Here is a 19949-nt window from a genome sequence, read left to right on the forward strand (position 1 = left end):
AAACCTGCTTCATGCTGTTCAGGTTGTCCACTCCATTTGGTCTTCTGGTCTTCATTTTAATCAAAGTGTTCATTTCATACTATATATTGTTTAGTGTGTATTATGCTGCATACACACGTCCGTTTTGGAAAAAGTTTTTCTCAACGTGATTCTTGTCAAGCCTGCCTTAGCTTACACATGATCATGAAAACAAAATGCTTGAGCAAAGCGCGGTGATGTACAACACGTATGACGGCACTATAAAGGGGAAGTTCTATTTGAATGGCGCCACCCTTTGGTCTTGATTATGCAAATTTCACTTCTCATAACTTGCTTCTGAGCATGCGCGTTTTCCCCGTCATTAAAGCCTACACACGACCATTTTTCATGACGTGAAAAACGACGACGTGAAAAACGTCGAGAAAAAATAGCGCAAAATAGCAAATTTTTAATGGCCATTTTTCAAATCGGGAAAAATGCTCTGGAGCCTACACACAATCGTTTTTAATGACCAATTTAAAAAAAAAAACATTTTCTCGTCATGAAACACGGTCGTGTGTACGCGGCATAAGGGAAAAAAACTGCACTAGAAGTAATAATAAGCTGCAACACAATGTGAGATACAATACACAAATAATAATAAAAAAGAAGGTTGTGCTCTGACTAAATCATAAAAAACACAAACCAACTATTACTGATAAATAGTCCTGTGTGAACTTTTAATAGATGTATCCACTGTAAACTGAATAATACAAATGGTGATGCAAAAGGGCAAACAAAGTTAAGAAAAATCTTAAGTGAATGCTATATGCAAATCCCTGTGAAAAAAATATGCACAAAAATAACATTATATTACAAACTCAAAAGAGAAAAATGTATTGGTAAACTTAGTCCTCTGAAAAATAGATAGAAAAGTTCTTATAAAATAAATAATTCTAAATTGTCCAGAGTGAAAAAATTCTTGCGAAATCATCTCCAATGTGAAAGGGTGAATGAGTAACTCAAACTTCAGAATAATGTCAGACAAACACTGCGAATCCACCACTGAGTGCAATGTGCGCTTACCAGCATTTATTAGTATAAAACAAGTTCGCCAAAGGCGTATACAAAAAGAAAGTTTAAATTTAAAATGTTGTGGCCAGCTGGCAGCAGTAAGCACGCCTGTGCATAAAAACAACGGGACGTATCGCGCGGTGACGTCAGCATGTCGCTCCCCCCAATGCGTTTCGTCGCTATTCTGACATTGTCCTGGGGCACAGGCGGCGTACTGACGCACCGCTTGATATAGTAACAAGAATAACCACACCTCATTCTGAATCATGGGCGGCTAGCTAAAAACGCCATTTTAACTAAAGGAGAACGAAGATTCGCAGTCCAAGGACCACGGCTATGGAATGCTCTACCTACAGACATTCGGATGGAAGTGAACCATCGGGCCTTCAGGAAAAAACTTAAGACACATCTATTCTGAAGCGTGGCTGGATGAGAACATTGGATACAGAGCCTTGAGGCGATTTAGTTCGCATTTGTAGTGCTATACAAGTTACTTACTCACTCAACTAATGGCAACACGAGGACAGAGCTGTACTTCCCTGTGAATGGACGAATACTGGCCTGAACAACTTCTTAAAACGCAACATGGTCAAACTCGTCCAGCCGCCTGTCACGGCAGCTTGATGCATTTAAAAAAGGAATCTCCAGAAACATAAGATATAATAAGGGCAAAAAGTGAAAATTACTGTATATATATATATTTTATGATTTAGTCAGAGCGCAACCTTCATTTTTTATTATTGTTTAATGTGTGCTTGAACTGATTGCTTTCTGCAAGCTGCAAAATGATCTTTTTTAAAGTTTACTTAAAGGGATCACACATTTTCTTAAAATAATAATATGGTTGAAATTGCAAAGTCAACACAGGATAACACAATATTTCCAAATATGACTTTATGACTTTTTCAGTAATTTTTTCAACTTCCCATCTATTAAATCTTCTGCCCTTGTTGTTTTAACTTTGGATAGTAAAAAAAAATATTTTTCTGCTAGCAAATCCCTTATACAGCCCACTTCCTGCAAGTTGAGCTTGGTTATTCTGTGTGTTTGTTGACATGCGTCCGCCCTTCCAATGCTCCTTTCTGTGAAGACCAGTCATAGGTAGGGGCAGTAACAGTTGTTTTTTATATTGTTGTCATTGTGGTCAGGCATTGCACTAGCACCTTTGCTTCCATGTGCTGGGTGTTTAGTGTGCTCCTGCTCCTTTAAGGAGGGTTGGGCTCCCTCCAGTCATCTGCCCTTTATCTATCCATAAGCATACATGTGCTTCCACTGAGGAGACTTTCAATTTTAGAGTTAGGACTGCAGGGAGCCTTGACGGGGCCTGCAGCTTACACATGTATTTGAAAATGCGTGTAACTAAACCCCTGTTTTTAACGCATACTGTTAGACAGGTGAATTCGGTTGGTTGCTGATTGGTTGGCAAGTTGAGCTTGGTTATTCTTGTGTGTTGCTGCGAAACAACGTCATTTATAAGTCATCATACTATACATCTATATCACTACATTTATTGGACACTTTATGAGATCACTACAATTCTGTGTGTTTGTTGACACTTCCTGCTTTTTGTCTGGTGGTCATTAGCCTAGTATTATGACATCATGCATAGCTCTCTCTCTCTCACTCTCGTGAGATTTTGCCAGGGAGGGGGGGTCAAGTCATAAGAGGCCAATGAAAGCTGCAGGGCTGGAGGTGCTCCTCTGTGTGTCTGTGTAAATCCAGTAAGTGAACAGGCAGCAGCTTCAGCTGCCCTCAGTTAAAATGGCTACAGCCAGACTCAGTAGAGGGAGATTTCTGCATCATATTTGGCAAGTACAGAATCACAGTATATATAAAATAATATGCAAAGAGATTGGAGGGAAGTTTCAGAATGGCAACAATGTTTGTATTACAAATTATGTGAGCAGACTGCAGTTCCTCTTTAATGATCATGCTATTCTGTAATGTCTAATAGGTTAATTTGAAGTTGGATGGAAATAGTTTTATTTGAATGAATTTAAAAAAAATGTGTATGGCTTGATCACTCATGTTTTCTTTAAAAATGCACTTTATTTTACACATTTTGTGGTATGAGTGCAACTGTATCCTTACATAAAAAAAGTAACCATTCTCATCTCTCTCTGCCATAGAATTTCTTATGCTCTGTACACACGACCGGTTTTCTCGGTTTAAACTCAGACGGTTTTTCTGATGGAGTTCCGACAGAATTCTGCTCAAGCTGTCTTGCATACACACAGTCACACTAAAATCCGACCGTCAAGAACGCGATGACGTAAAACACTACGACAAACCGAGAAAATAAAGTTCTATGCTTCCGGGCATGTGTTGAATTGTTTCCGAGGATGCGTGGTTTAAGTCCGTCGGAATTGCATCCAGGCGAACGGAAATTGTGATAGAAATTTTTTTCATTTTTTCATTGGAAAAATTGAGAACATGTTCTCTATCTAATTCCGTTGGAATTTCCGATGGAAAAAGTCAGATGGGGCATACACACGGACGGAATATCCGATGAAATTTTTCCGTGTGTACAAGGCATTACAGTCCAAGTAGTATTAATGTCCCCATGTTTGACAGATATTATTTAACTATGCCTGATTTTTGACAAAAAAAAATTCACTAACATTTGTTTCTTTGGATGGTGGGCAGAAGTCCACTAAGCCTATTGAGACAATATGATTTCTACCCAGGGAGAGTATGGATAGGATTTTCCATCAGAATCACAACACTGGAAGACCAGACTATTTACAGCCAAGCCAGTGCCAGGACAGGGTCCTTTAGCACCCAAGGTTAAAAGGCCAAAAAGGCCCACCATGAGCTGGGAACTACATCTGCAGCTTAGATTGTAGGTCCTCCACTTTCTACTCACCTCATTCTGGAACACTCAAGGTGGCCGTCTCTCCTGCCTTCCCTCTGGCCTTGCACTGAACTACTTTGAACATAATATAATCCAGAACTAATTCTACACGATTATAAAACCTTGAGTCACTGATATTTGGCTAAGTGGCTGGTATGAAGCTGTACGGAGTTACTTACTTTTTTCTTAATGTAAATGAATAGTTATCTCCCACGAGCATCTGCCGTCTACAGATCTGAATTATCGAAGATCATTTTATAGTTTCAGACATATATTAATAGGTCCTCTGGGAATTCTATCACTGGTCCTTTGTTGATATAGGTGTGTATTTACTGCTAATGAGCCATGTGTAAAAGAAGTCTCTGAAGTAACTACTGATTTATTTATTACATTTTTTACAAGATCAGTATTACACATTGACCTGGAACTAAGCCTACAACATAGCCTGCTATTATGTAGAGGTCATAGTCTAGCTATTTTACATTATGTAAAATGATCTCACACAGGATCATTCCACATTGGTGCATGCATTAATTTTTAAAGAGGAGGGGACTGGTCTGGTGCAATGGGCGCACTTGCCCCTTGGGTCAGCGCTAACAATATTTGTTGGGCCCGTGGCCCTGATTAGAGATGGCTCCCCAGACATCAATCACACAATGACCTGAAATCTGTGATACATTATTATCATTTAATAGCTGGCTCTGAGATGTCATGTGACTGAATGCTAAAAGATTTAACCACTTCATTACTGGGCACTTAAACCCCCTTCGTGTCCAGACCAATTTTCAGCTTTCAGCGCTGACGCATTTTGAATGACAATTGCGCGGTCATACAACACCGTACCCAAATTATATTTTTATCATTTTTTCCCCACACATAGAGCTTTCTTTTGGTGGTATTTGATCATCTCTGCGATTTTTATTTTTTGCGCTATAAACAGAAAAAGACAGACATTTTTGAAAAAAAAACACAATATTTTTTACTTTTTGTTATAATAATATCCCATTTTACAAAAAAAAAATGTTTTCCCTCGGTTTAGGCCGATACGTATTCTTCTACATATTTTTGTTTAAAAAAATCGCAATAAGCGTTTATTGATTGGTTTGCGCAAAAGTTATATCGCCTACAAAATAGGGGATAGATTTATGATTTATTTTTTATTTTTAATTTTTACTAGTAATGGCGGCGATCTGCAATTTTTTTTGTCAGGCCTGCGATATTGCGATATTGCGGCGGACATATCGGACACTTTTGACACAATTTTGGGACCATTCACATTTATACAGCGATCAGTGCTATAAAAATGCACTAATTACTGCATAAATGTGACTGGCAGTGAAGGGGTTAACACTAGGGGGTGAGGAAGGGGTTAAATGTATTTCCTGGGTGTGTTCAAACTGTGTGGGGGGAGGGGACTGACTGGGGGAGGTGACCAATGCTGTGTCCCTATGTACAAGAGCTCCACGTCCCTGCTGTGTTCCCGATGATCGCGTGTACCCGGCACCACGTCCCTGCTGTGTTCCCGATGATCGCGTGTACCCGGCAGACATCGCGGCCGCCAGGTACACGCATCGGCTTCCCAGCGATGGGCCGGGACAGTGTTTACCCGCTGCGCGCCCCCCAGCGGCGCGCGCGTGTAATGTCAACAAGAGGACGTCTAAAGACGTCCACTCGGCACTTCAGGTCCGCGCTGCAGACGTATTTTGTCTATAGCGCGGATCTGTAGTGGTTAAAGGCAGCCAATGCTGTAAGATGTGGAAAGGTGTGTCACAATAAACTGTCCCTATAGGGCATCCACCTTTCTCCATGCCCACCAATCACTGTGGCTCCATGGCACACTTTGCATGATGCATATTATTTAGCCCAAAAAAATCAGTCCCTACAATTAAAGGGAAAATTATTGTGTCCCCACACCATCCGCCTGTAAGCCAATTATTTGTCTTGCAAGCCAGCATGCATCCAAAATAAATAATAATATGAATAGATAATAAATGGTACACTACTCCCCCCAAGTTGGAATGTTTGATCTTTAGATCATTGTCTCCAGCAGTGTACATGTCCCCACATTCGCCTTGGTGCTCGCCATCGGTGTCTCCACTCGCCGCCTTTAGTATCTAGGGGCCAGATTCACAAAGGAGATACGACGGAGTATCTCAGAGTATCTCAGATACTCCGTCGTATCTCTCAGAGTATCTATGCGACTGATTCATAGAATCAGTTACGCATAGATAGCCAGAAGATCCGACAGGTGTAATGGACTTACAGTGTCGGATCTTAGGATGCAATACCGCGGCCACCGCTGGGGGGGAGTTTGCGTCGTAACCAGCGTCGGGTATGCAAATTAGGAGTTACGGCGATCCACGAAGATTTTTCCCGCCGTTACGTCGTCGCCAAGTGTTAGATTTCCGTTTGCAAAGATAGTGCACCTTAACATGGTGGAGAATTAATCCACCATGTTAAAGTATGCCCGTCTTTCCCGCGTCGCTTTTGAATTTTTAAAAAAAAATTATATTTTTCCCCGCGTAAGTGCTTTGTTGGCATCGCGATTCTCAAAACGTCAGCACGTCATAATTTCGCGCAAAGCATGTCGGGAAATTTGCGACGGGAGCATGCGCAGTACGTTCTGGCGTGGGAGCACGCCTAATTTAAATGGTACCCCTCCCCATTTGAATTGGACCGCCTTGCGCCGGATGTGTTTACGTTACACCGCCGCAAATTTCCAGGTAAGTGCTTTGTGGATCGAGCACTTAGACTGAAAACTTGCGGCAGTGTAACGTAAATGGTTAACGTTACGCTGCGCCGCGGATATGTGAATCTGGCCCTAGGTTTTTATGTGGAAAGTCTTTCCTACCTTTGGTTGTAATACTCATGAATACAAGGCACTCTTTGTGTTTCTATTGTATATGTTTTTTTATTAATATAGAAAGAATTTCCAAGCTCCTGAATAAGCGATCACTCGCAAAACATGTAGAGCAGAACACTATTAGGCTGTCTTCTCCCACACCATTGACTTGGGTCTTATTACAGCTCAAGCATCTTCATCAATTTATTGCGGCCTTCTATTGGGGCCTATATGAGCCACAGCTACCAACTACTATTCAGCCTGATGATTTGACTTTAATTACGTTTTTTTGTATGATCTCTAATCATGTTTTAAGATCTAACTCAATAAAATGTGTTAATTGTTATATATTAGTGCCTATAAAGTCCATGTTATATTGTTGGTTTTTGTTGGTTCTCAACAAATGATAATACTCAAAGTTGAGAGAAAGTAAGCCTGCAAAAAAAGTATGCCAAATTACAAATAACCCAACATTATTTAGGTATATTTTCTACAAACATAGAAACACAATTTTGGACTAGTTTGTGAGATGGCAACTAGTCTAGTATTGAAGGTGAAATTTTAAGCACCTGGGCAAAATACATAGGGCCAGATTCACAGAAGAAGTATCCTGGAGTATCTACTGATACTCCGGTGTACTTTCAAATTTGCCGCGAAAACCAAGATACGACGGCTTTTGGCTTTGATCCGACAGGCGTACGGCTTCGTACGCCTTCGGATCGTAGGTGTAATACTTTGGTGCCCGCTGGGTGGAGTTCGCGTTGTTTTCTGCATCGGGTATGCTAATTAGCTTTTTCCGGCGTTTCACGAAGGTACGCGTGGTCGTCACATTCTCTTACGTCTTCGCTAGTCGGCTTTTCCCGGCGTATAGTTAAAGCTGCTATTTCTTGGCCTATATTTAGACTTGCCATGTTAAAGTATGGCCGTCGTTCCCGCGTCTAATTTAATTTTTTTTTTTTTTTGCGTAAGTCGTCCGTGAATAGGAAAGGACGTAACTCACGTCGACGTTCAAAAATTACGTCAGTGCGACGTCATTTCGCGCAAAGCACGGCGTGAAATTTCAAAATGGAGCATGCGCAGTACGTTCAGCGCGGGAACGCGCCTAATTTAAATGATCCACGCCCCATTTGAATTAGGCGGGCTTGCGCCGGAGGGATTTACGCTATGCCGCCGCAACTTTACAGGCAAGTGCTTTGTGAATCAAGCACTTGCCCGTAAAACTTGCGGCGGTGTAACGTAAATGCGATACGTTACGCCGCAGCAGATGTCTCTGAATCTGGCCCACAGACCCTACAATCTGCATGTAGGGTGAGCTGGGTATGTGCAACATAATTTTACAGCTGGGTTGTTTTTATTTTATTTTCATAAAGATGTTTTCATGAAATTACCACCCGGGTGAGAGAGAAGCAAAAACAAGGACTGATTTACAGAATGTTCAGTAATAAAGTTTATTTCAATATCAATCATTTACAGGGAAAACTTCTGTTTTTTACATTGCATTTCACTTAATTTGTTGGTAGGCAAAAGCATATTATGCTCACTGTATCTAGTGAAGATGTAGTCTGCAGTAAGGCCTGCTCAGTGTATTAAGCTACTGGCAGTCTGGCCTATAGATTCCTGTGTAATCCAGGAAACTTGAGAAGTTTCTGGATAATGGGTGTGGAGCTATGGCAGCATACATATTTATACAGTCCTGGCCTATCCAGAGGAGCAGGCTCTGGTGGCATGCTGGGTGACTGTATATATCCAATGAGCACACATCTCCGAGTCTTTTTCCAGAGTGGTTTAGTCCTGCCTGGGAGGGCACGCTGCCCTCCCAGGCAGAAGCTGCTGATGATGAAGCCTCAGGTGGGTGGGCCTGAGTGGAGGAATGCTAAGACTCAGGTGCTAAAGGGAGCTGTCTGCCAAAGATCTGTCTGGATCATTGACAGGTGTCACTTGGAAGATTTGGAGGAGGCTGCCATCTGTCCTTGGGGACCTTGTACTTTAGCTAACCCTCTGGTGCCTTATAATCAGTTGTGGGTCTGTTAAAGGGGACAACAGCTGGTATCCTGTGGAGCTTTGTCCAGATAGTCTCCTACTTAAAGAGACTCTGCTTTTACGACCCTAATTACTTCTTAAGCTGAAGTCTACTGTTTATTACAAGCTTTGACTTCATTATAGCTTGCTCACTGCTCAGAAAGGAGTATCCCACCAATTCCCTAAACCCTACCAACGTTCTCCAAAAAAACAAAAAAAAAACACGAAAACATCCCCTAGACTGGTGCTTGAATAAAGAGTAAATGAGCCTCTTGTGTGCCTGGCTGCAGGGCTGTAGTTTGGGAAGACCTGGACAGCAATCCTGCAGCTCCTATAGGGTTAGGGCTACAGTTGTTTAGTCACCTAAAAAAAGCCCTCTAACTGAATTTATTTTATTTTGTTTATTAGTACCTACTGTATGTCCAGGGTGACTGCCAAGCACTTCATGGGCTTTTTTGACAATCCCCTGCCTATTAGCCCAAAAATAGTTATTAGTGATTTCTAATGGAGCTTGGGTTTGGAATCTGAACTTTGATACTGTTCCCCGAACCTGTGACAAACTGAACCTGGGTATGTTTGGCTCATCCCTACTAATAATCATCGTCTCTTATTTACATATTTTTATTCTGTTGAATATATTTTGTCGCACGTTTTGTCACGCGTATTCATACAGCGTTGTCCGACGTTTTTGAACTTTGTAGTTTTTTATTTTAGCCAATAGGAAAAATTATCATCTCTTTCATCATTTGTTGCTATGTTTGTAGATTTTTTTATCTTCTTCCTGGGTGATAATTCTATTTCACAGAACAGATTAAAGCGACCAAACCGTCTGTAGAAACGCTCGTTGTCGCGCTAGACACTTAAATTGAGCGTTTCGATTAGTTTCTATGGGAATACAAACATTGAAAAACGCACAAATCTGAAAATTTACTGGCATACAAACATGGTTCCAAATGACTATTTGACCATCACTGGCAATTATGGACTCTCTGGGTCAAAAATCGGTGATTGCTGAAGCTGTTGTTCTGTTATAAATTCCCTTCCTTTTGTTTAGTTTACCGGATCATATAGCCAGACCGATCAAAAGTCTAACAACCCAATTATTGTGCCAAACTCTTTTATTTATATCTTGTTATGGTTATTTTGTTCTTTTGCTCTTTTTTTTCCTATGTTTCCTTTGCTCATAGCCCTGGTATTTTACCTGGTTGTCATTGACTATGTTCTCTGTAACATGTATCATGCACATGGTATTGTTGAGATGTCTTAAGTCTGAATGAATGAATGAATGAATGAGAAACTTATATAGCGCGACACATGCGAACTGAATCGCCTCTGGGCGCTTGATGTACCTGTCTCCTTTGATATCAAAAGAGATGAGTTTTGATCTTTTTCCTGAAGGCTAAGTGGTTTTCCTCCAACCGAATGCTGGTTGGTAAAGCGTTCCATAGTCTGGGACCTTGGACCGCAAATCTTCTTTCTCCTTTGGACTTGTCGTTGGCTTTCGGTATCTGAAGAAGATTTTGATTGGTGGATCGCAGAACGCGATTGGGATTATGGGCTTTTATTTTTTCGCATAGATAATAGGGAGCATTCCCATGGATACATCTATGAGTTAGACAGAGTGCTTTAAAAGTGATTCTGTCTTTTACTGGCAACCAGTGAAGGGTTCTCAGTGAAGGTGAGATAGATTCCCAGGGTTTTTTCCCAGTGACAAGTCTGGCGGCCGTGTTTTGAACGACTTGCAGACGAGCGATTTGGTACTTTGGGAGTCCGAGGTAAAGGGCATTCGCATAGTCCAGTCTGGAGTTCACAATTGATCCCACTACGACTGCTATGTCTTCTTTGGGAATAAAAGGGGTCAGTCTACGTAGTAGGCGCAGCAGATGGTGAGAACCGCTGACTACAGACCCTATTTGTGCGTCCATTGTCAGAAGATGACCCCGAGACTTTTGACTTTGGCGCTAGGGTAGATGATTTTGCCCAGAATGGGCGGGGGTATCCACGGTGTTGCATGTTGATCCGTCCGTTTAGCGTGAAACAGGAGAAGTTCTGTTTTTGCTCCGTTGAGTTTAAGGTAACTCTTTGTCATCCAGTTCTCTATCAAAGAGAGACATGTCTCTAGATTGAGGTGGTGATCCTTTCTATTGCAAATGCGGAAATATAGTTGCGTGTCATCTGCATATGAGTGATAGAGCATTTTTTGGCTGCTGATGATTTCAAAAAGAGGACGAAGATAGATGTTGAATAACACTGGCGACAGAGGTGATCCTTGAGGGACTCTGCACGATACTGTGCGTTTCTCAGAAGTGAAGGGTCCTAACTTCACTGTTTGAGATCGGTTTTCCAAAAAAGAGGAGAACCAAGATAAATCGCTCTCTGCGACTCTGGCTACTTCAGTTAGCCGTGTCAATAATAGTTTGTGGTCTACCGTGTCAAAAACTGCGCTTAGGTCCAACAGAACCAGAAGACAAGATTCTCCCTCGTCTGCGGCCTCGAGAGCGTCGTCCCATATTTTGAGCAATGCTGTTTCCGTCCCGTGTCCGGGACAGAAGCCAGATTGGAATGGATCAAGTAGGTTGTGGGTATCTAGATGCTGTTGCAGCTGTTGCACCACTACTTTTTCCATTACCTTTGAGAGTACATTTAGGCATGTTATGGGACAGTGGTGGAGTGGGTCCTTGGGGTCCAGTGTGTGTTTCTTCAAGATGGGTTGGATTATGCCCACTTTCAACTTAGAGGGCACTATGCCCTCCTTGAAAGATTGGTTTATAAGCTGCGTGATAGGAGGTGCCAGGATGTCGGCGCATTCCTTCAGCAGTTTAGTGGGGATGATATCATTCGGTCCTGTGCCGTTACGCAAAGCACCGATGATATTCTTTGTGGCATGGATAGAGATGGGTTCCAGCGTGAACTTACCTGATTGTGGTGGATTGTTGTGGGTATTGTGTGAACAATTGCGGGGGGAGTTAAGGGGGGTATTGTTTTGCTGAATGCTTTCTCGGATTTCCCCAATTTTTATTAATGAAGTAATCCGATAAATCATTGCAAAATTCTTGGGTGTCAGAGTTGGGGACTTCAAGACAACCTGGATTCATGGTCTAAGAGACCAGCTTGAAGAGTTTGCGGGGGCGGTTGAGGGCACTGTTGATAGCCTTGGAAAAATAATTTTTCTTGGCTTTGAAGATTTTTTTGTGGTATTTTCTTGATATTGCTTTGTAGAGGGAGAGGTTTTCCTCTGAGGAGCTAATTTTCCAGGCGGCTTCCGCCCTTCTGCGCTCTTGCTTCAGTAACGCCAGTTGGTTGTTGAACCAGCTGGAGGAATTTTTTCGGATGCAAGTTTTACGTTTCGGCGCTATTAAGTCAGCAGACTGTAATAGGGCTGCATTTATGGCATCCAGTGTTTCTTCGGCCGTTTGGTGCGGCTGAATTGTTTTTATTTTTTCCCTTAACGTGGTTTTGAAGAGTTCCGAGTGGAGCTTCTTCTGACATCTAGTCCAGTGTGTTGTCACTGGTTTTGATGTTTTTGTTAAGGGGGGATTTCTGAAATAATGAATTTAATTGCATGGTGATCAGTCCATGGCAACGGTTCATTTTCCAAGATTTTTATTTCCAGATTTTGTCTGAAAATAAGATCGAGTGTGTGACCTGAAGCATGTGTGGGCCCACATACTAGTTGTTGTAGCCCTAATCCTTCCAGTTGGTCAATGCAGGCGTCGGCAACGGGGTTTTGTGAGGAGTTGGCCCAGAGGTTGAAATCCCCGAGCAGCAAAAAGTGTTTGCCGTTAAGGGTATAGGTGGAGATAAAGTCCGTCAATGATAGTAACAGCTGCGATTTTGAACCGGGTGGTTTATAGAAGAGTAGAATCCGTGCGGTCTCCTGGGAATTTATTTGCAGTTGTAGAGTAAGGGCTTCCATGAACGGAAGGCGGTTCTGGAGGACTGGTTTGGTGATCGCAAGATGAATCTTATGGATCACCGCCAGGCCTCCTCCTCTTTGCCCTATTCTGTTTTCCATTATGATACGATAGTTCTCTTGCACCAGTTCACTTAGAATGGTGTTACAGTCGGCTGTGAGCCAGCTCTCTGTAATAAAGAGGCAGTCTAAATCGTATTGTAGAATGAAATCATGGATTTCTAGTCTGTGTTTTACTGTCGATCTTGTGTTGATTAACGCACATGAAATGTGCTTAGGCTGGGGTAAACGGCGGAGATTTTTGATAGTCGATCGACCCTCAATAATCGCTCATTTATTAGGGCCTTTTTGGCGATGGCTGGTAAAACTTCGGCAAAACGCCTCAGATCCCAAATGGTTTCTGCAGAATATTGCAGATTGACCATGTTTGCGAACCACAAGGGGGGGGGGGGATTTTCAAGGATTGACTGAATCCTCTATCCTGACTTGGTCCAGAGGAAGGCAAAAAAGTCTGTTGTTCTAACTATTTACTGAGACATTCTATACTAATGTTTATGATGTAATGCATGTTACTACTCTTTTCTTTAATAAAAAAGAATTAAACAAAAAAAAAACACCCAAATCAGCCCAATTCAAGGGACAAAAAAGGGTCCAGAACTTGTTTGAGCTTCAGGCGTTTTGGAGTGGAGATGTGAACCATCACCATTGAGAATAATGGATTTTTTCCCCTCTAGTGTTTTATAGCTTCAGGCTACAAAATGCTCAGGTTTGAATGGGCCCTGAGTGAGCTGACTACACAGTGCCTCTACTGTACTGAAATCCCAAGTGGTCAGTCCTGCCAAAGGTATTTCTCCAAAACACCTCTACCTATGTTATGGAGATGAGGAGGGAGAGAGAGAGAGAGAGAGATATTTTGCAGTTCTAACACATTTCATTTCCTAGGGTAAAAACACTGCTCCTCCAAGGATACAGCACATCAAGCCAGTGGTATCTCCCTAGGACAGGAAGTGTGTTACTGGTATGATCACTAAGTGGAAAAAAAGGAAAAAATCCTAAAAAAAAACAATGTAGCCATCACAACTAAGGACTGATAGGATCCTATGCATTGCATTACATAAAAAAATATTGGATACAATTACAATACACATGTTTATTGGGTTTCAATGAGAGTGGGAAGCCAGAGCTCTGAAATGGAATGTACATTGTAAGGGTCAGATAGAGTGCACCATGAGAAGTGCATGGCAGTTCTCCTTCAACAGAAGATTAGTTATTTTCATGTCACTCATTCTCCTTTGAATATTCACATTTCTCTATCCAAATTGCTTCACTGCTCTCTTCCTCAACTTTTTATGAAGAGCTTGTCTTATATCCTGGTTCCTCAGGCTATATATGATAGGGTTCATCAATGGGGTCATCACAATGTACAATAAAGAGCTGTACTTGTTCACGTTAGGTGACATTTCATTGGATGGAGTCACATAAATAGTGATTAAGGACCCATAATATGCACCCACAGAGATCAGGTGGGCACTGCATGTTGAAAAGGATTTTTTTCTGGCAGTAGAAGATGAAATCTTGAGAATGATCATAAAAATGTAGATGTATGTGCCGATGATAAAGGTAAGAGCGCAGAATAAGACTAGGACAGAATATGTGAAGTCTAGCCATTGTACGATAGACGTGTCTGAGGTGGACAATTGCATAACTGGGCCCAAATCACAAAAGAAATAATCAATGTCACTGGGGCCACAAAAATCAAACTGAGTTATCCAAATAAATTCAATTGAACATAGGCTGCAATTTAATACCCAACAACCATAACCCAACAGGAAGCATACTCTGCGGTCCATAATTAAAATGTAATGTAAAGGGTTACAAATAGCTACATATCGATCGTAAGACATTACAGCAAGAAGAAAACATTGCACAAACCCAAACATATAATAGAAATACATTTGTGTGATACAGCAAACAACAGACATTATCCCCTTTGTCTTTAATATTATCTCTGCCATCATTGGTATAACACAAGTGGCTAGGAGGGCATCAGCGAAAGCAAGGTGCTGGAGAAAGATGAACATTGGAATTTTGAAATTACTATTTGTTGACACTAGAAGGATAATTAAAAGGTTTCCAGTCACTATTGCATTGTATAATAGAAGTAGGATAGTGAAGAATAGAAGTTTGAAGTTGCCTAGACCTTGTACTCCAAGTAGATGGATTTCTGAGACTCGTGTTTCATTGCCTTGACACATCTTAAAAGCCAAGAGGTTGACCTGTCTGGTAGGAGGGTAAAATATTTGATCATACAGATAGTATAAGGAGAGAACATCAAAGCGATGAGTTATGAAACGTACGCACGGTCAGAATTTCTGACAAGAAAAGTTTGATGAGAGCTTTTGGTCGGAAATTTCGAATGTGTGTAGGCTCCATCTGACTTTTTCTGTCGGAATTTCTAACAGCAAAAAATTGAGAGCTGGTTCTTAATTTTTCCGACAAGAAAAGTTCTTGTCAGAGATTCCGATTGTGTGTATGCAATTCCGACGCACAAAAAACATGCATGCTCGGAATCAAGTCGACGCATGCTCAGAGGCATTGAACTTAATTTTTCTCGGCTCATCGTAATGTTGTACGTCACCGCGTTCTTGACGGTCAGAAGTTTGTGTGACTGTGTGTATGCAACACAAGTTTGAGCCAACATTCCATTGGAAAAAAATCCATGGTTTTCTTGTCGGATTTTTCGATCGTGTGTACGCAACAATGAGTTGTCCACTCAATCTGCCATTAGCTTAAAGGGACTCTGTGGAATGGTTTTGCACAGAGCAGGCCTAATCCTCTTACTTTTTTGCCCCCCCCCCCCCCAATCCTGGAGTTTTGGCTCCTCACCCCTGCCGAGTGCACTCAAGTAGTTTTGCTCCTGAGCTATGCTCCTGTGAATGGACATTGTCCATTCACACACAGAGGCTTGCCTTGGCCCCGCCCTCCCATTCTTTCCTTATTGGCTCACTGGGTGTGATTGACAGCAGCGGGAGCTGCACCCAGAAGCACGTTAAGTTTTGAAATATTGAATTAAAATCTGCTTCTTACTGTTCAGGTCTTCTGGTCTCCATTTTAATCAATGTCTATTTTACACTGTATACAGTATTTTGATTGAACTTCTTGTTTTCTATACTCCCAGAAAATTACTAACCGCCAAGCTGTAAAATTTACTTTTGTTACAGCTTGTTTTAGGAATGCACACATTTTCTCAAAACGTAAATACAGTTTAAATTGGGAAGTCAACACAAAGCGCCATAACGTTTTTTTTTTTTAATTCGTTATCTTATCAAAAAGTACAAGCATACAAAATATGAATATATAAGAATAAATAATCCTATACACCCTGTTGCAACTCTTGTCCTCTACTTGATTCTAAGGCCATGTACAGACGACCAAACATGTACGATGAAAGCGGTCCGCCGGACCGTTTTCACCGTACATGTCTAGCCGGGGATTTCTGTACGATGGCTGTACTAACCATCGTACAGAAATCCGTGCATAAACAATACGCAGGGCTGGTGTCCGCGGCGTCGCCCGCGACGATGACAGTGGCAACGTGGGCGGGCCTGCCAGTTAAATGCTTCCACGCATGCGTCGAAGTCATTCGACGCATGCGAGGGATGGCGGGCGCTCGGACATGTACGGTAGGTCTGTACAGACGACCGAACATGTCCGAGCGGGCAGGATTCTAGCGGACTGTTTTAAAACAAGTCCAGGAATATTTGTCCGCTGGGAAAAGGGCCGGCGGGCAAATGTTTGCTGGAATTCTGTCCGCTCGGGCCTACACACGACCGAACATGTCTGCTGAAACTGGCCCGCGGACCAGTTTCAGCAGACATGTTTGGTCGTGTGTACGGGGCCTAAGTTATCTAAACCAAATCTCCCCATCCCCCCCTTCCCCCCTCCCCCCCCCCTCCCCCCCCTGCCCCCCCCCCCCACCTTGTACCTCTCAACTTATAAAATTAATCCTTTAAAATGTATCTTTTATTGTTTTACTTCCGCTGCGGAAGGGTTCCTCAGTCTAAGACTAAATGCTTCTACATAGCTATGTGTCCTTTTTAAACACTTTTCAACTCTCCCATTTATCTGTGACTCTGTACTTTCTTCCCTCTAGGCTCTGCCTCAAACATTACCATATTATATGTTTTTCCTCCACCATATTTATCCATTCTCGGAATGAGGGGCATTTCTCCTCTTGCCACTTTTTAAGGATCAATCTTTTTGCAGTATTCAACAAATGTGGGATTACTGAATCCTTATATTGTTTTTACCGATCCTTCAACTTCCCTTTCCAGTATTTTTACAATTTTTGGACAGTCCCACCACAGTGGCCCCCGAAAGACAGTCCCACCACTCCCAGAGAGTGGCCCCCGAAATATCCTGGGTGTCATTTATTAAAAATACTGATCTAATATTTTCTCACTGTTTCTTCTTTAATCTTGGAAAAGTTTATATTGTCGCCGTTGTAAATGGTTGTCTTTTAAATCACGGGGTCGTGGTCGGAAAAATGTTGACATTCCTATATTCGAATCAATAGCATTATCCAAGGCCCTATGATTAGGGATGACCCAAACACCCCCCCATTCGGTTCGCACCAGAACCTTCGAACGGACCAAACGTTCGCGCAAACATTTAGAACCCCATTGACGTCTATAGGACTCGAACGTTCAAATTAAAAAGTGCTAATTTTAAAGCATAATATGCAAGATATTGTTGTAAAACGTCTTTGAGAAACCCGGGTCTTGCCCCAAGGAACATGTATCAATGGAAAAAAGTTTTAAAAAACGCGTCGTTTTTTTCAGGAGCAGTGATTTTAATGATGCTTAACCACTTAAGGACTGCCTCCTGACATATACGTCAGCAGAATGGCACAGCTGGAACATGTACGTACAGGTACGTCCTGTACATGTACTCAGCCGTGGGTCGCGCAACGAACACAGTGAGATATGCAGTGGGCACAGTAAGGTATGCAGTGGGCACAGTGAGGTATGCAATGAGCACAGTGAGGTACAGTACCTGTTGCCGAGAATGTGTTACCAGCACGACAGCATCGCGCTGATTCTCGGCGACAGGGTGCCGACATCTCGCACTCGCTGGAATAGACAAAGCACATTCCAGCGAGCGCGTCATAGAAGCGACGGGAGATCCGACATGGATTCCCGCCAATTCTAGCTGCGGCGTTTGGTATGAATCCTGAGAGGGAGAACTCCCACGCCAAATTTTAAATAAAAAAACGACATGGGTTCCCCCCCAGGAGCATACCAGGCCCTTAGGTCTGGTATGGGTTGTAAGGAGACCCCCCCTACGCCAAAAAAACCGACGTGGGGTCCCCCCACAATCCATACCAGACCCGTATCCAAAGCACGCTACCCGGCCGGCCAGGAAAGGAGTGGGGACAAGCGAGCGCTCCCCCTCCTGAGCCGTACCAGCCGCAATGCCCTCAACATGGGGGTTGGCGTGGCTCTGCCGCAGGGGAGGCACACTGCCGAGGCCCCCCCCCACCCCAGAGACCCTGTGCCCATGTTGATAAGGACAGGTCCTCTTCCCCGACAACCCTAGAACCGTTGATTGTCGGGGTCTGCGGGCGGGGCTTATCGGAATCTGGATGACCCCTTTTAATAAGGGGCCCCAGATACCGGCCCCCCCACCCTAGGTGAATGAATATGGGGTACATCGTACCCCTACCCATTCACCTGTCAGGCAAGTGTAAAAGAAAAAAAACACACAACCACAGCGGTTTTAAAGTAAATTATTAGTCCAGCTCCGGGGGGCCCCCCAGTCTTCTTTAGCTCTTTTAGCAGGGGGGCCTTCTTCTTCGCTCTCCGGGGGTCTCTCTTCCGCTCACCGAGGGTCCTTGTGTGTTTTTTTTATCTTTTACAGCCTGGTATGCTCCTGGGGGGAACCCATGTCATTTTTTATTTAAAAATTTGGCGTGGAGTTCTCCCTCTCAGGATTCAAACCAAACGCCGCAGCTAGAATTGGCGGGAATCCATGTCGGATCCCCCGTCGCTTCTATGATGGCTTTGTTTCCATCGCGGCAAGCCAGCTAGGCGCTTGGCTCCCGCGATGGGGCCCGTAGGTGGTCAATCTCACCGAGAAAGGGAGCAAGATTGACACAATATCGCGGTCACCTAGTGTATGCAATGAGCACAGTGAGGTGTGTCGGAAAGGAGGTTGTCTTATACGTTGAGTATATCCCAAAACCAACCTTTTAGCTGGAAAATTACGAGTCGTCTTATACACCCAGTCGTCTCTTTTGCTGCGTACACACGATCGGTTTGTCTGATGAAAACTGTCTGATGGACCGTTTTCATCAGACTAACTGATCGTGTGTGGGCCCCATTGTTTTTTTATCCATCTGTTAAAAAATTAGGAACTTGTTTTAAAATTATCTGATGGTTAACTAACCGATAGAAAAAAAAAACGATCGTCTGTGGGCACGTCCTTCGATGCTCAGAATCAAGTCGACACATGCTTGGAAGCATTGAACTTCATTTTTCTCAGCACGTCGTTGTGTTTTACGTCACTGCGTTCTGACACGATCGTTTTTTTAACTGATGGTGTGTAGGCATGACTGACCACCAGTCAGCTTCATCGGATATCTGATGAAAAAATCCATCGGACCTTTTTCATCTGATGAACCAATCGTGTGTACAGGGCATTATACGCCAGCAAATACGGTACCAAAAATATGTAGAAGAATGCACATTGGCCTAAACTGAGGAAAAATTGTTTTTGTTTATTTTAGATATTTTTTTTGGGGGGGGGGGATATTTATTATAGGGAAAAGTAAAAAATATATTTTTTTTCAAAATTGTCGCTCTTTTTTTGTTTATAAAAATAAAACCTGCAGAGGTGAAAAAATACCACCAAAAGAAAGCTCTATTTGTGAGGAAAAAGGGACGTGAATTTTGTTTGGGTGCAACGTCGCACAACCACGCAATTGTCAGTTAAAGCGACGCAGTGCCGAATTCGCAAAAAATGGCCCGGTCATTGGGCAGCCAATTCTTCCAGTGCTGAAGTGTTTAGGAATATTAATTTGGAATTCAAATTGATAACATTGGAAAAAAATGCTTGGAAAACGAATGAGGTAGGAAAAATTTGTAAGGTACCTGTTGTAAATTGGAGTCTCCGAAGGGGTGCTTAGGCTGAGGGTTGAGGAGTTAGCATAGTCAGGCAGCCTGGGTCAGCAACAGATCTGGCAGAAAGGCACAGAATCAGAATTATCAGGCAGAAGCATCATCGAGAAA

The 19949-nt window shown here is 42.7% G+C and overlaps 1 protein-coding gene across 1 annotated transcript; it reads right to left on the reverse strand.

The window, feature by feature from the left end:
* Positions 1-13956: 13956 nt before the first annotated feature.
* On the reverse strand, positions 13957-14968 carry LOC120930978 (olfactory receptor 11L1-like). The gene has a single exon (XM_040342109.1). The coding sequence runs from the start codon at positions 14913-14915 to the stop codon at positions 13971-13973; it is 945 nt and encodes a 314-aa protein (XP_040198043.1). The 5' UTR covers positions 14916-14968; the 3' UTR covers positions 13957-13970.
* Positions 14969-19949: the final 4981 nt, after the last annotated feature.

This window comes from Rana temporaria, chromosome 3, assembly GCF_905171775.1.
Source record: "Rana temporaria chromosome 3, aRanTem1.1, whole genome shotgun sequence".
NCBI lineage: Eukaryota > Metazoa > Chordata > Amphibia > Anura > Ranidae > Rana > Rana temporaria.

Coding starts and splice junctions, on each gene's coding strand:
- LOC120930978 (XM_040342109.1), bottom strand. CDS start 14,915: ATGTGTCAAGGCAATGAAACACGAGTCTCAGAAATCCATCTACTTGGA.